This window comes from Pangasianodon hypophthalmus, chromosome 19 (genome assembly GCF_027358585.1).
Source record: "Pangasianodon hypophthalmus isolate fPanHyp1 chromosome 19, fPanHyp1.pri, whole genome shotgun sequence".
NCBI lineage: Eukaryota > Metazoa > Chordata > Actinopteri > Siluriformes > Pangasiidae > Pangasianodon > Pangasianodon hypophthalmus.
In genome coordinates, this window is record NC_069728.1 from 20,020,778 (window position 1) to 20,035,704 (window position 14,927).

At 49.0% G+C, this 14,927-nt stretch overlaps 1 protein-coding gene across 1 annotated transcript; it reads right to left on the minus strand.

The window, feature by feature from the left end:
* Positions 1-10,293: 10,293 nt before the first annotated feature.
* On the minus strand, positions 10,294-11,333 carry LOC128321627 (uncharacterized). The gene is made up of 4 exons (XM_053241934.1): positions 11,275-11,333; positions 10,829-11,173; positions 10,579-10,677; positions 10,294-10,412 (listed from the first exon to the last, which is right to left on the minus strand). Exons 1-4 carry the CDS (start codon positions 11,324-11,326, stop codon positions 10,294-10,296), a joined length of 615 nt encoding a protein of 204 aa, XP_053097909.1. The 5' UTR covers positions 11,327-11,333.
* Between the last annotated feature and the right edge of the window lie 3,594 nt (positions 11,334-14,927).

The window sequence follows — 14,927 nt, forward strand, 5'->3', positions numbered from 1 at the left end:
GGTCAGGATGGAGGGTGGAAGATGTTCTTTCCTCAGCCTTCGCAGAAAGTACAGGCGCTGCTGGGCTTTCTTTGTTATGGAGCTGGTGTTGAGCGACCAGGTGAGGTTCTCCACCAGGTGAACACCAAGAAACTTGGTACTCTTGACGATCTCCACGGAGAAGCCATCAATGTTCAGCGAAGAGTGGTCATTCTGTGCTCTTCTGAAGTCAACAACCATCTCTTTAGTTTTGTCCACGTTCAGGGACAGGTTGTTGGCTTTGCACCAGTCCGTTAGCCGCTGCACCTCCTCTCTGTATGCTGACTCGTTGTTCTTGCTGATGAGACCCACCACGGTCGTGTCATCGGCGAACTTGATGATATGATTCGAGCTGTACATTGCTACACAGTCGTGAGTCAGCAGAGTGAACAGCAGTGGACTGAGCACACAGCCCTGTGGGGCCCCAGTGCTCAGTGTGGTGGTGTTGGAGATGCTGTTCCCGATCCGGACTGACTGAGGTCTCCCAGTCAGGAAGTCCAGGATCCAGTTGCAGAGGGAGGTGTTCAGGCCCAGCAGGTTCAGCTTTCCGATCAGGTGCTGAGGAATGATTGTGTTGAATGCTGAACTGAAGTCTATGAACAGCATTCTAACATAAGTGTCTTTATTGCGGGTGAGGGCCAGATGGAGGGTGGTGGTGACGGCGTCATCTGTTGAGCGGTTGGGGCGGTAAGCGAATTGCAGGGGGTCCAGTGAGGGAGGCAGCAGGGTCTTGACGTGCCTCATGACGAGCCTCTCAAAGCACTTCATGATGATGGGTGTAAGTGCAACGGGACGGTAGTCATTGAGGCAGGACCCTGAAGACTTCTTTGGCACGGGGATGATGGTGGTGGCCTTGAAGCACGTCGGGACAATGGTGCTGCTCAGGGAGGTGTTGAAGATGTCCGTGAAAACACCTGCCAACTGTTCTGCACATCCCCTGAGCACCCTGCCAGGAATGTTGTCTGGTCCAGCAGCCTTCTGTGGGTTGACTCTGTGTAGAGTCTTCCTCACATCAGCCATGGTTAGACGCAGCACCTGGTCATTGGGAGAAGGGGTGATCTTCCTCGCCGTCATGCCATTCTGTGCCTCGAACCAAGCGTAGAAGTCGTTCAGCGCATCTGGGAGGGAGGCATCACTGTCACAGGCAGATGGTGATGACCTGTAGTTGGTGATGTTCTGGATGCCCTGCCACATGTGCCGGGTGTCTCTGCTGGTCTTGAAGTGGTCGTGGATTCTCTGACCGTGTGCGTGCTTTGCTTCTCTGATGGCCCGGGACAGTTTGGCCCTTGCTGTTCTTAGGGCCACCTTATCGCCTGCTCTGAAGGCGGAGTTACGGGTCCTCAGTAGCGCACGCACGTCTGCAGTCATCCATGGCTTCTGGTTGGAGCGTGAAGTGATGGTCTTGGAGGCGGTGACATCATCAATGCACTTGCTAATATAGCTGGTCACCGATGTCGCGTATTCCTCCAAGTCAGTGAAGTCGCTGTCAGTTGCCGCTTCCCTGAACATGTGCCAGTCAGTGTGTTCAAAACAGTCCTGAAGAGCAGAGATGGCTCCTGCTGGCCAGGTTTTCACCTGCTTCAGAACCGGTTTGGAGCGTCTGACTAGCGGTCTGTATGCTGGTATTTAGGGAGCACTGACTTGAGATTTGCATGGTTGAAATCTCCGGCAATAATAAACAGTCCATCAGGGTGTGAATTCTGCAGCTCGCTAATAGCCCCATACAGTACACAGAGCGCCTCCTTAGCATTAGCGTTAGCACTGGGGGGAATGTATACACCGATTATGAAAACAGTAGTGAATTCCCGTGGTAAATAAAAAGGTCTAGATCTAACAGTCATAAACTCCACCAGCGATGAGCAGTAACTAGAGACTAGCACAGAGTTCTTGCACCATTCCATGTTGATGTAAACACACAACCCGCCCCCGGAGCCTTACCGCACAGAGGCTAGCCCATCTAGCTGAATGGCGGCGTCCGGAACTCTGTTGCTGAGCCATGTCTCCATGAAAACATAGACGCAGCAGTCTCTAAACTCACGCCGCATAGCCTGCTGGAGTCGGATGTAGCCGAGTTTATTATCCAGGGAGCAGACATTGGAGAGCAGGATGGACGGGAGAGCTGGCCGGCTAGGGTTTGTTTTTAGCCTAGCACGAACCCCCGCCCTCTTGCCGCGCTTCTGCTTTCTCGCGCACCGCTTGCGACGTCCCCTCCCCCGGCCACCGGCATCGGGCGACACCGAGGGCTGGAGGCCTGGTCCCCGCAGCAAGCCGAGATCGCGTAGCTTCTCCAACAGATCTTCTTGCAGAGAGGCTGTATTGTAGTGTTTGAGGTTTATAAGTGTCTGGCAGTGGTAAACACGAACACCGGTAGCTCCGATGTCCATGTGCCATTAAAAAGTCGGCCTAAGGACGAAAAAAGCACCATTTTGTATCCGGAGTGGCCACTGCGTGCTACTGCCTCACCGCCATCTTGGATCCAGCCCTAATTGAGACTGAGCATTAGACCATGTGTAATCTGCTCGCACATGCTGAGTTATGTAGCTAGTTTCATTTTAAAAAAAAATATGTAATTCATAAACTGATGGTCACTTAGTTTATTGTTGTTTTGTATTAATGTGAATTGATGGAAGTAATGATGGAATGAGTGTTTTATATTTTATTTTCCTAAATGTATGATTTATTTTGAGTTTCTGTCCACTATATGTTCAAGGTCACCTTGGACATTATCTGGACATTACAAAGCAGAGCTTTATATCTCTCGCTGTCGTTAAAACCTCCGAGTAACATCAGTCGACTATATGTTAACCAGCCTTTGGTCGTGTTTGTGCAAGGTCCAATAAAAGAAAACGTCTCCAGGTTACGTATGTAACCATGGTTCCCCGAGGGAACGAGACGCTGCGTCACGAAACGCTATGGGAACGCTCCCGCGTGACCGCGCTCTGAATCACGTGTCTAATCCGTCCAATGGATGGGCGAGACGTCACGGTCGGGGTGACGTAGCGACCCGGAAGCATAAAAGCCCGAGCGGCGAGCCCCGCGTTAGCTTACTGGAAAATGAAGCAAGCGCCGCAGGGACGCCGGAAGTGTGGCACCGAGACGCAGTGTCTCGTTCCCTCGGGGAACCATGGTTACATACGTAACCTGGAGACGTTCCCCTTCAGGAACTCGAGCTGCGTCACGAAACGCTATGGGAACGAGTATACCCACGCCGCCAGACTTACAAGTCCCTGCCTCCAGGAGGAGGCAAGCCTAAGGCACAAGGACAGAGGAAACCTGGCAAAGGTCAGGGGCGTGGACCATCCCGCCGCATTGCAGATGTCCTGTAAGGACACACCTGCCAGAAAGGCCTTAGAGGCCGCCACCGCTCGGGTAGAGTGAGCCTTGACCCCCAGGGGACTGGGGAGACCAGAGGACTCGAAAGCCAGAGAAATGGATTCTACAATCCACCGGCTGAGGGTCTGCTTAGAAGCAGGAAAACCCGTCTTAGGGGGACCAAAGCAAACAAGCAACTGGTCCGCCTTTCTCCACAGGGCAGTTCTGTGGACGTACGCGTCCAGTGCTCGCACTGGACACGTACAATTGAGCTTCCGATGGTCGGGCTCCCTAAAGGGAGGAGGACAGAAAGCCTGCAGCACGACCGGCCGTGGTGCCGAGGAGGGGACTTTCGGTACGTACCCCGCTCGGGGGTACAAGAATGCTTTGGCCAAACCAGGCGCAAAGTCTAACCCCCCACTCTCCTAAGAGAGGAAATTGCCAAGAGAAAGGCAGTTTTCAACGTCAGAAGACGGTCCGAAATCTCCTCTATGGGCTCGAAGGGGGGTTTGCAGAGAGCCTCTAAAACCACGGCCAGGTCCCACGAGGGGACCCGAGATCGAGCTGGAGGTCTGATCCTCAGCGCACCGCGGAGGAAACGTGTCACCCAGGGGTGCCTGCCCACTGACTGGCCATCGAGAGGGGCATGGCAGGCCGCAATAGCCGCCACGTACACCTTCAGGGTGGAGTGGGTCAGTCCCGCGGAGAGGCGGGCCTGCAAGAACTCCAGCACTGTACCAACTGGGCAGTGAACAGGGTCAAGCCGGCGGTCTCCGCACCAGGAAGTGAAAAGCTTCCACTTCAGGGCGTACAGTTTCCTCGTAGAGGGAGCTCTGGACTGGAGGATGGTCTCCACAACCTCGGTTGAGAGACCGGAAGCGCGGAGTTGTGCCCCCTCAGAGGCCACACCCACAGCTTCCACAGCTCCGGGCGGGGGTGAAGATGGCCCCCCGCCTGTGAGAGGAGATCCCTCCTGATCGGAATCTCCCATGGGGAGCCGTCTAGGAGGGAAATCAGGTCCGAGAACCATACTCGGCCCGGCCAGAACGGGGCTACTAACAGTAGACGAATTCCGTCCCGACGCACTCTCGGCCTCGGCCACGGCTGTACCATGGCATCCAGTCCAAGAGGAGCTGGATGAATCAGAGAGAACCAAAGTGGACAGTGCGACGTCTCCTGCGTCGCAAACAGATCCACCTGGGCTCTGCCGAACATACGCCATATGAGCTCCACCACCTCGGGGTGGAGTCTCCATTCCCCGGGCACCGGCCCCTGCCTCGACAGGGCGTCCGCTCCCACGTTGAGATGACCAGGGATGTAGGCCGCTCTCAATGAGAGGAGGTTCCCTTGGGACCACACAAGGATCTGGAGCGCCAGCCTGTAAAGGGGGCGCGAACGCAGACCTCCCTGGCGGTTGATGTAAGAGACCACCGTCGTGTTGTCGGTGCGCACCAACACGTGGCGGCCTCTTAGGTCTGGGAGAAAGTGTTTCAGAGCCAGAAACACGGCCAGCATCTCCAGGCGGTTGATGTGCCAAGTGAGATGGCGGCTGCTCCACAGACCACGGGCAGGACGGCCACTCATGACCGCTCCCCATCCGGTGAGGGACGCATCCGTCGCTAGCACTACGCGGCGACCAGGAGCTCCCAGGATCGGGCCCTGAGACAAGAACCCAGGTTCTCTCCACACAGCTAAGGCACGGCGGCATCGTCGCGTGACCTTGATCATGCGGAGCGGGTTTCCTCTGTTTCGGAAAAACCCCCTGGTCTTGAGCCACCACTGTAGGGGTCTCATGTGCAGCAGGCCAAACGGTATCACATTGGACGCAGCTGCCAATAGGCCCAGCAGTCTCTGAAACTGCTTTACAGTGAGTGACCGGCCTACTTTCACTCTCGCGACCGCTGTGAGGACCGACTCGATCCGAGCAGGAGACAAACGTGCCTGCATCGTGGTCGAATCCCACACGACGCCTAGATAAGCGGTTCTCTGAGCTGGAGAAAGCACGCTTTTCTCGGTGTTTAGTCTTAACCCCAGTTCCTTCATATGGGCGAGAACGACATCTCGATGCCAAGCCGCCATCTGCTCTGAATGAGCTAAAATCAACCAGTCGTCGATATAGTTCAGTATGTGGATGCCCCGTAGTCGCATAGGAGCCAGGGCAGCATCCACGCACTTCGTGAAGGTGCGGGGTGAGAGTGCTAGGCCGAAGGGAAGAACCCGATACTGGTAAGCTTCGCCCCCGAAAGCGAACCTCAGGAACTTCCTGTGCGGGGGAAGGATGGAGATGTGGAAATACGCATCTTTTAGGTCGATCGTGACGAACCAGTCCTCGGACCTGATCTGAGACACGACCGTAAGCATCCTGAACTTCAGTCGAGCGACTGAGAGGTTCAATTGCCGCAAGTCCAAAATGGGATGCAACCCTCCCCCCTTCTTGGGAACAATGAAGTACCGGCTGTAGAACCCTGACTCCCTGTCGTGAGGAGGGACCACCTCGATGGCCTCCTTCCTCAGGAGAGTACGTACTTCCTGCTCCAATACCAGAGCCTGCTCGGGACCCACCACAGTGGGAAGAACCCCAGAAAAACGAGGTGGAGGCGAGCCGAACTGAATTCGGTAGCCTCTTTCTACAGTACGCAGGACCCAATGAGACACATTCGGCAGAAGTTTCCACGCTGCCAGAAAGCTCACTAAGGGAATCAGCCTCTCGAGACTGACCTCTGGTGTAATAGAAGGGGTTAGCTGGGTGCCCTGAGGCGGCGAACTGACATGGGGGAAATGAGCTAACCGCTGCGAAGGCCTCAGGAGAGGCCGCGAGCCTCCCAGACCCGCTACGTTGCCGGGCGAGAACTGGGAGAGGCGCTCGCCGGAGACCGCTGCGCCCTGAAGCACCATAGGTGGCAGGGTTGGCAGAGCGACCTCCTGAGGGCACTGGGGGGACCCGGGCACCGTAAGATGAGGTGTACGCCGCGTCGCCCCAGAGGGGCCTGCCCTCGGAAGCCCTGGGCCAAAACCATCAGGGCTTCTTAGCCGCGGCCCTTCTGGACATGAGGATGGTCCTCAGATCCGCCTTAGCGCCCGAAGGGCCGGGCCCAGAGCGTCGTCGCGACTCCTGCTCCCGCCTCGGGGGAGCACGGGAGGCGACGCTCTGCTTTTGGGCCTCCCTGTAGGAGGGGGCCGTACACGGAGGGGGCTGCCCCCGCCCGGCAGCCCCACGAGCTAGAGAGCGACGGGGGAGGAACCGCTGAAACGCCGCCGCCTGAGCACGGGCCTGCTGGTATCTCTCGACGAAGGAGTCTACCGCGTCGCCAAACAGGCCCGAGGGAGTAAGCGGGGCGTCCATGAGCACGACCCTGTCCTTCTCTTTCATATCGGACAGGGTCAGCCAGAGATGCCTCTCCGCCGCCACCAGGACTGCCATAGACCGACCGATAGCACGGGCGGTCTCCTTGGTGGCGCGGAGGGACAGATCAGCGGCCCGCCTGAGCTCAGCTACCTGCTCAGACGTACTCTTCCCCTGCTCATCCAGCTCTTTAAGCAGGTCAGCCTGGTACGCCTGTAACACCGCCATGGTGTGCAGACACGCACCGGCCTGACCTGCTGCCGTGTACGCCTTACCTACCAGCGCTTAGGTGGTCCGCAGCGGCTTGGTAGGCAACGCCGGAGCCTTCAGGGACGATGCAGCAGCAGGGGACAGATAGCTGGCTAGCATCTGTTCAACCCTGGGCATCGCCCTGTAGCCGGAGTAGTCCAGCCCGGGCCGAAAATGGCCTATTCCAGGACCTCGACACCTCAGTGTGGAGGTCCGGAAAAAAGGGCAGGCTCCGGGGCGGAGGTGGCGGCCTACTGCGCAAAAAACGCTCGTCCAGTCTAGAGCCCTGAGGCTCAGGCCGTGACTCAGCGGGCCAGTCAATGCTAAGCTTAGCGACTGCCCGTGCAACCACCTCGAGCAGCTCCCCGTATTGAGGAGACTGCGGCTCAGGGTCGACGCTCTCCACATCGACCTCCTCCTCGGATGATAGGTGGAGCGCCGAGTCCGCTCCCCGGGGGGAGGAAACCGCAGAGCGTGCTTCCGAGCCCAGGGAGGGGACAGAGGACCTGGAGGGTGAGGAAGGAGAAAGGGACGGGCCCGTCTCCATTCCCTCCGCCAGGTCCATCTGCGAGCCCCACGAGCGCAACCGCCGCTCTGCCTCGGCAGAAGCGGGGCCGGCACCGCGAGGCACGCTAGTGAGGGCTCCCTCCTCAAAGAGAGCCCAGCGGGAGCGGAGAGTGCGCAGCGGTAAACGCTCGCAATGTGCGCAGCCGGCTCCCTCGAGAGCCGACTGAACATGCTCCGCTCCCAAACAGGCAACGCACAGACTGTGTGTATCCCCGCCCGTAATAAATCGTGGACAGGGAGGAACACACGGCCTGAAGCGCTGCCCGCTCTCGCCCTTAGTCTTATCCTTGGCTCTAGGCATGCCAACGATAAAACACCAAAAGACAAAAATAGACAGACAATAAACACAGAGCGCTTGCTGAAAACAGGAAGCTAACGCGGGGCTCGCCGCTCGGGCTTTTATGCTTCCGGGTCGCTACGTCACCCCGCCCGTGACGTCTCGCCCATCCATTGGACGGATTAGACACGTGATTCAGAGCGCGGTCACGCGGGAGCGTTCCCATAGCGTTTCGTGACGCAGCTCGAGTTCCTGAAGGGGAACTGAGTGACTGTCCACCTGATCCCAAAGTGAGTCTTTGCCTACCGCTAGTCACACATACTGTATATACTTACAAGGAATATTTTAAGAGCTGAAAATGTCAGATTGTTAATGATTGTTTCTTTCGCTTGACTTTGATAGCTTCCTGACCCGTGCTGTAGTGTTTACTTCTAACATAAAGACATTTGGATTGTTGAAGTGACGCAAAATAAGTCAGTGTGAGCTGCTGGCTAAAACTCTTAAGTCTGAGTCAGTGTTGTTTTTGTTAAAGTGAAAGCATTGTGTGATGTGAGAAAGTGCTGCTGCAGCCAGTAAAACTTCTTCAAATGCTTCAAGAGTGCTTTCAGTCTGCACTCAGGACTGATTCTGGGCTTGTTTGGGGCAGGCTTATAATTGCAGGTTTGCCTTCACATGGAAGAATTCCTTTACATACATCACTTTATGTTCATCCATTCGCTGTTTTTAATTATCATTTTCCTTTGGTACCAACAGACATGCAACAAACAACAGCACTGTTTACAAGCATGGCATGGCATTGTGCAGGAAAACCTGGAAAAGAGAAGCTGTTTTCTTTTGTATGTTCTCAGTACAAACACTCACACCACAAGAGTAAGATAATTACAGTGCTCCAGTCTTATAAAAGTCTGACCGTTTTCCCATCATCACTAAACTTGAAACAGGTGACAAGTTGAACCAATCACATTACTCGGCATGCAGCGTGGCGCTGATAGCTTCCATACACAATGCAGACCGGACCAGGGTTCAGATGAAGCAAAACCCCAGACCACTGCTTTCATTTTTCGCAATTGTAGTCAGTAAATCAGTAACTATAATGCATGATTATGTGTTTTAAATTACGTATGTTGTTGTAGCGATTCATGCAGATCAAAGATCACTCTGGAGAGCAAAAGACAAAAGCTCCCCAACTCTTCTGAAGGGCATTCTTATATACACTGATGTGAAAAAGCTTACACATCCTGTTTTTCACAAGACCCAACATTCCCATATATGCTTATGTTATGGTTTAAGGCAGCCTTTCTCACTTAAATTTACAGCTTGTTCCTGCTCTCCCCACTTAGGAGGCTACCACTGCCTATGTAAGTTCATATAGGGCGCTGTCAGGCCTCCGTGTTATACATTTCCTGCAGGCTACCCATTCCTATCTAAGGTCATATAGAACACTTTCAGGCCTCTGTGTCACCTTGTGCACTATACCGGCTCTATACAGCTACACCATTGAGGATTAAATATTATCAAATCTGAGTACACATTTTGTGGTTAATATTTTATGGTTACAATATTTCTATAATATTTCCATAAATATTAAGGGGCTTAAACTGTAAGAGGACTAAATATAAAAACCGTGTGGTTACTGCGTTACTGATTAGATTCTACTGCTTAAACTGAAATTAAATTGCAAATAGTAAATATTAAAATGGATAAAAAAAAGTATATTAATGTCTGATGAAGTGCAAAGTTATAATTTTCATTTCATTTTTATTTTACATGATTTTCAGTGTGACTCATATTATTAAAAACTGGGGAACATCATTTTCTTAATTTGTTGTATGTGATATGTCTAATACACCTCCCTGGACTCTCAAACATGTACATGATGTGATGTGGAAAATATGATGTTATCTTTGAAGTTACAAAAAAAAAATCTTAGAAATAAAGAGGACTACTGCTTTGTATATTCACTTCAGATTTTATTTAATTAAATGCATTTTTTGTATTTTTCCATGACTTCCTCTCTAATTTGTTCATAGCCAATTCCCTTCCTCCAGTTAGGTCTCCCCATTACACAACAGCTACCAACCAGGCAGGGTGAAGGCTATCACGTGCTATCTCTGAGACATGTAAAGCCAGCCAGCTGCATCTTTTCGAAATGCTGCTCATGCAACATCAGGGTGCGGAATAACACACTCACAGATGCCCATGATTGGATAGTGTTGCTGTGATTGACAGGGGAGAGAGTGTATGTCCCTCCCTCCCCGAGAGCATGGACAATTTTGCTCTCTTGGACACGAGGCCAGAGATGGTTGTGGCATCGTTTGGATTAGAGCTCGAGACGATAGGGAGAACGATTTTCTACTGCGCCACTCAGGAGCTCTTAAATGCAGCTGTAAGTACAGCTGGTAAATACTTCCACATTACAGTTAGACCAAAATCATTCCAGTATACAGCCAATATAAGCAATTAGCTCTAGTTAAATCTAACACATTGTTTTCTTATATCAGAATTTTTTCCAGTTGTTTTTGAATTTCTAATTTGATCTTAATTTGAAAACAAGGAGGACTGTTGGAAAGACAATAATCATGAAGGCAAGAACTCCAACTCTAACAATGGAGAGCCAGAACAGCACATGCATCTGATCAGTACAACCTGTACGGAAAAATAAAATTGTTTTAAAAAACATCTGAAGCTAAAGTACATAATGGAGTACACTGAAAAAATACTTTACAATATTGGATGATTTATTAACAGCAGGAGGTTTTAACTAGAGAAAATTCTGTTATAGAAAGGGAAAGGAAGCTTATTTGATTAAAACTCTTACCTTTTCCTTCGCTGCTGTCTGAACCCTGGAGTGTAACAGAATCTGTGTTCTTGTTAACCGTTCCAGGTGTAGGACAGGGTTTCATCTCTTCAGCTTTACAAATAAATTGGAAAAGCAGCAAATAAAAAGAAATGATACTAAATATGAATAATGTGAAATATTCAACATTTAATGCATATGTACACATAATTCTGGTTAAAGTGTTGATCTGGAATTAGCAGGTTATCAGAGTAAAACTGTTTACCTTCAAATTGCAGACGTGTTCCAGATGTGAACCTTAGTAAACTTCCATCCAGTTCTCCACAAAAATATTCTCCTCCATCATCTTCTCTTGCTCCATTAATGTAGAGATCAAACTTATGTTCATTTACAGTAATACTGAAGCGGCTATCTTTAAAACCCTCAGCAAATGTGTAGCCCAAAGTGTTACTGTATGGTCTTGCTAAAAACTGAGGTAATTTTCCAAAACTCTGTCTGTACCAAAATAAATTATTTTTGCTTCTGACCCTGCTAATGTTACACTCCATAGTTACATTTTCTCCACGCTTTACTGTTTTCACATGAAGCTCCTTGATGTCAGAAGTTTTTACTGTAAAAAAGTGTTTAATATTTAATGTTTAATGATGTCAGTGAATTAGTTAAATATGTAATATTACTATTTTAAATGAAAGTTTTCTAAATGTTACTCACCAGCTGTGCAGAGACAAAGCAGAGAGTAAAGAGCGACAAAGAGTGTGATCATCGTTCCTGTTTAGACAAAGTGATAGTGAGGTAATGAACTTGTGTGTTCAGTAGAAAACCAGGTACAGACTCACGCCTGATTGCATGTTTTGAAGCTGTGGACTGATTTGATTGGTCCATTAGCTGTAATGAGATGTGAAGCTGACAGTGAATTCTTGTCTATTCTGATGTGATGAGTCACATGACTTTAGAGATATGATCTGCTGGAGCTCTATCAGTCCTGTGTGCTGGAACCTCTCTGATAGAAGAAGTTTAATGAAGTGCTTTTAGGTCAGCAGATCTAACAACCCCAAAGAGGAATAATGTGTAATCCCGCTGTGGGGGAGCGGGACGCAGTACAGTTTCAGTATGGTCCTTTCACAAATCATTTGTCTAAGGTAGAAAGTGGAGTGAGCGTTTATACAGGGTTTTACAGTAAACATCAGACACTTGAGGGAAAAAGCTCATCTGTGTTATTTAAGATGTAGACACTAGAAAGGTTTACAGCAGAAAAGGTTACTTTTATTCTTTATTTCTTTTTATAAAGATGCTGCGTACAGCAGTTAATCAGAAAGTGTTTGTATAAATTTATAGTTTTAACATTTAATTCTGAAAAGAGGAGTGACAGCTTTTTTCTAGAAGTGCTTGGTGGTTACCTTAAAACCCTGCATATACACACACTAGAGTTTCTCCACAAGAGATTTTACCATCGATTGTTAAATTATATATTAAAGACCTGTTCTTACCATCTATCAAATCCACATGTTTCATGTGTTAATTAACTTTCTAACCACATCAATTTACTTACCCTTTTAAGTTTCATGTTCAGTGTTATTTCATTACATTAACAGCATTTGACATGTAAATTAGTCACAGTAGTTAAGTACTTAGCATTTCTAGCTAAGTCCCAGCATTTCTAACATAATGAATGAATGTAGTGTGTGATGTATGCTTGTGTAACTCCAATTACTAACTGATGCCTTTGTATGTATTTTTCACTTTCACACCTTTCATGAAACTTAAACACCTCGACATCACGTCGTGGTCCGGGGGTCACTGTGTGGAGGAGTGGAACTTACTGGATAGCTGAGTGAGGTAGCCAGTGAGGCCAGTACACTTCCAGTTTCAAGTTTGGTGATGTTGGGGAAAGGGTTGTTATTGTCAGTGGAGGAGACAGAATGCCTTATTGATAAGTAAAACCACGCTAGGACTGGAGCAACTTTACTGTAATGAACTCACCCTTGTGCTGTGAGTGTTTGTACGGAGAACATTAAAAAAATACACACGTCTCATGTCGCCCTCCGTGGCTGAAATCTTCTTACACCAGAACAGCTCCTCATTTGCATCATGTCTCCATGATGACATGCTGCTTGAGTGCTTGTAACGAGTAAAACTATAAAAAAAACAATAAAAGGATGAACCTCTAGCAATGGTTCATTTGCATAAGTGACGTATGGAATTGCAGAAGTGATCCATGGCTCAGAATTCATTCCTCTGTGTGAAAGCAAACCTGGGATTATGAGCCCCGCCCCCAAACAAGCCTAGAAGCAGTCATGAGAGTGGACTCAAGTGTAGAGGCCAAGTGTGAAAACGCTTTTAATGCATTTGTAGAAGTGTTACTGGCTGCAGCAGCTCTCTCACATCATGCAGTTGTTTTAGTCTAACAGAAATAGCATTGTGGTTTCTCAGTTTCTAGTACCGAGTGTTTTAATCAGCAGCTCACACTGAATTATTTTGGGTCACTTCAACAGTCCAAATGTCTTTGTGTTAGAATCTCAGGTTAACACACAAAAGAGCTCAAGTTCATTAATTAAAATGTCTCTAAAAATATCATGTAGAATGTTGAGAGCACTATTTATTCAAACTGTGCTACAGACTGTGCTTTATAAAACAGGACTATGCTAGCACTTCTCTGCATGCCACATTTACCCGTAATCCCCCTCTCTGTTTCACAACACAAAGACACAAATATACGTTAACACAGAAGTTTAAACCAGGCTTTACTCTTTGTGTGTGTGTTTAGGTGTGAACGCAGGAGGGATGGGCCACTGCATCTATGAAGAGCCAAGCACCGAGACTGAGCCATGAATCCATCACACACACTGAACAATACAAACAGTGTGACATAAGAAAAACACTTTGTATAATATAAATTTTTATAAAATCTGGTCCCGATCTCTTTGGTGGTGGTTTGGACTACACATAACAATGCACCATATTTCTAGACCTCAAGTGCCGGCTGTGTGCTACCACATCTCGATCTCCGTCAGAACCACTGGATTTATAAAAGTCTAACATCTCTTACAGCCCTGATAAAGAAAGAATCAAACTCTTTAGTTTATATCTCTCACTTTAAACCACAGTGCTGTTTCCATTAACACTGACACACACTCTCTGGTGTGAGATGGAAACTAGAGGACAAACAAAACACCAACGTGAGGTCATTAAGGTTTTTACCACATCAAAGGTGCTGAAACTGCCAGACTCATAGACTGTAGCAGCACTGTGTCTAAACGTTTTGCATGAATAAGTTTGAAGATTTTTTATACAGGTTAATCATTAAAGGATTCATATCTACCAAAAGGTGTGAGATTATACTTTAATTATTACCAATTGTTTTTCTGTTGTTATGTCCTTTAGGGTGGATAACAGGCCTCCCACAGATAGAGCACAGTCTCTAGCACAGTTTGAATAAATAGCGCCTTCAACATTTTACATGATATTTTTAGAGAGATTTTTATTAATGAACTCCAGCTCTTTTGTGTGTCAGCCTGAGATTCTAACACAAAGACATTTGGACTGATGAAGTGACCCAAAATAAGTGTGAGCTGCTGATTAAAACGCTCGGTACCAGAAACTCAGAAACCACAATGCTATTTCTGTTAAACTAAAACAACTGCATGATGTGAGAGAGCTGCTGCAGCCAGTAACACTTCTACAAATGGGTTAAGAGCGTTTTCACACTTGGCCTGAACACTTGAGTCCACTCTCATGACTGCTTCTAGGCTTGTTTGAGGTGGGGCTCATAATCCCAGGTTGGCTTTCACACAGATGAATTAATTCTGAGCCATGGATCACTTCTGCAATTCCATACGTCACTTATGCATATGCAACTTTGCTGGAGGTTCATCCTTTAATTGTTTTTTTCAATAAGTTTCATTTGGTAGCAGCACTCAAGCAGCATGTCATCATGGAGGAATCCCTGCAAATGAGGAGCTGTTCTGGTGTAAGAAGTTCCCCTTCAGGAACTCGAGCTGCATCACGAAACACTATAGGAACGCCCCCGCGTGACCACGCTCTGAATCACGTGTCTAATCCGTCCAATGGATGGGCGAGACGGCACGGGCGGGGTGACGTAGCGACCCGGAAGCATAAAAGCCCGAGCGGCGAGCCCCGCGTTAGCTTCCTGTTTTCAGCAAGCGCTCTGTGTTTATTGTCTGTCTATTTTCTGTCTGGTTGGTGTTTTATCGTTGGCATGCCTAAAGCCAAGGATAAGACGAAGGGCGAGAGCGGGCAGCACTTCAGGCCGTGTGTTCCTCCCTGTCCGCGATATATTACGGGCGGGGATACACACAGTCTGTGCGTTGCCTGTTTGGGAGCGGAGCATGTTCAGTCGGCTCTCG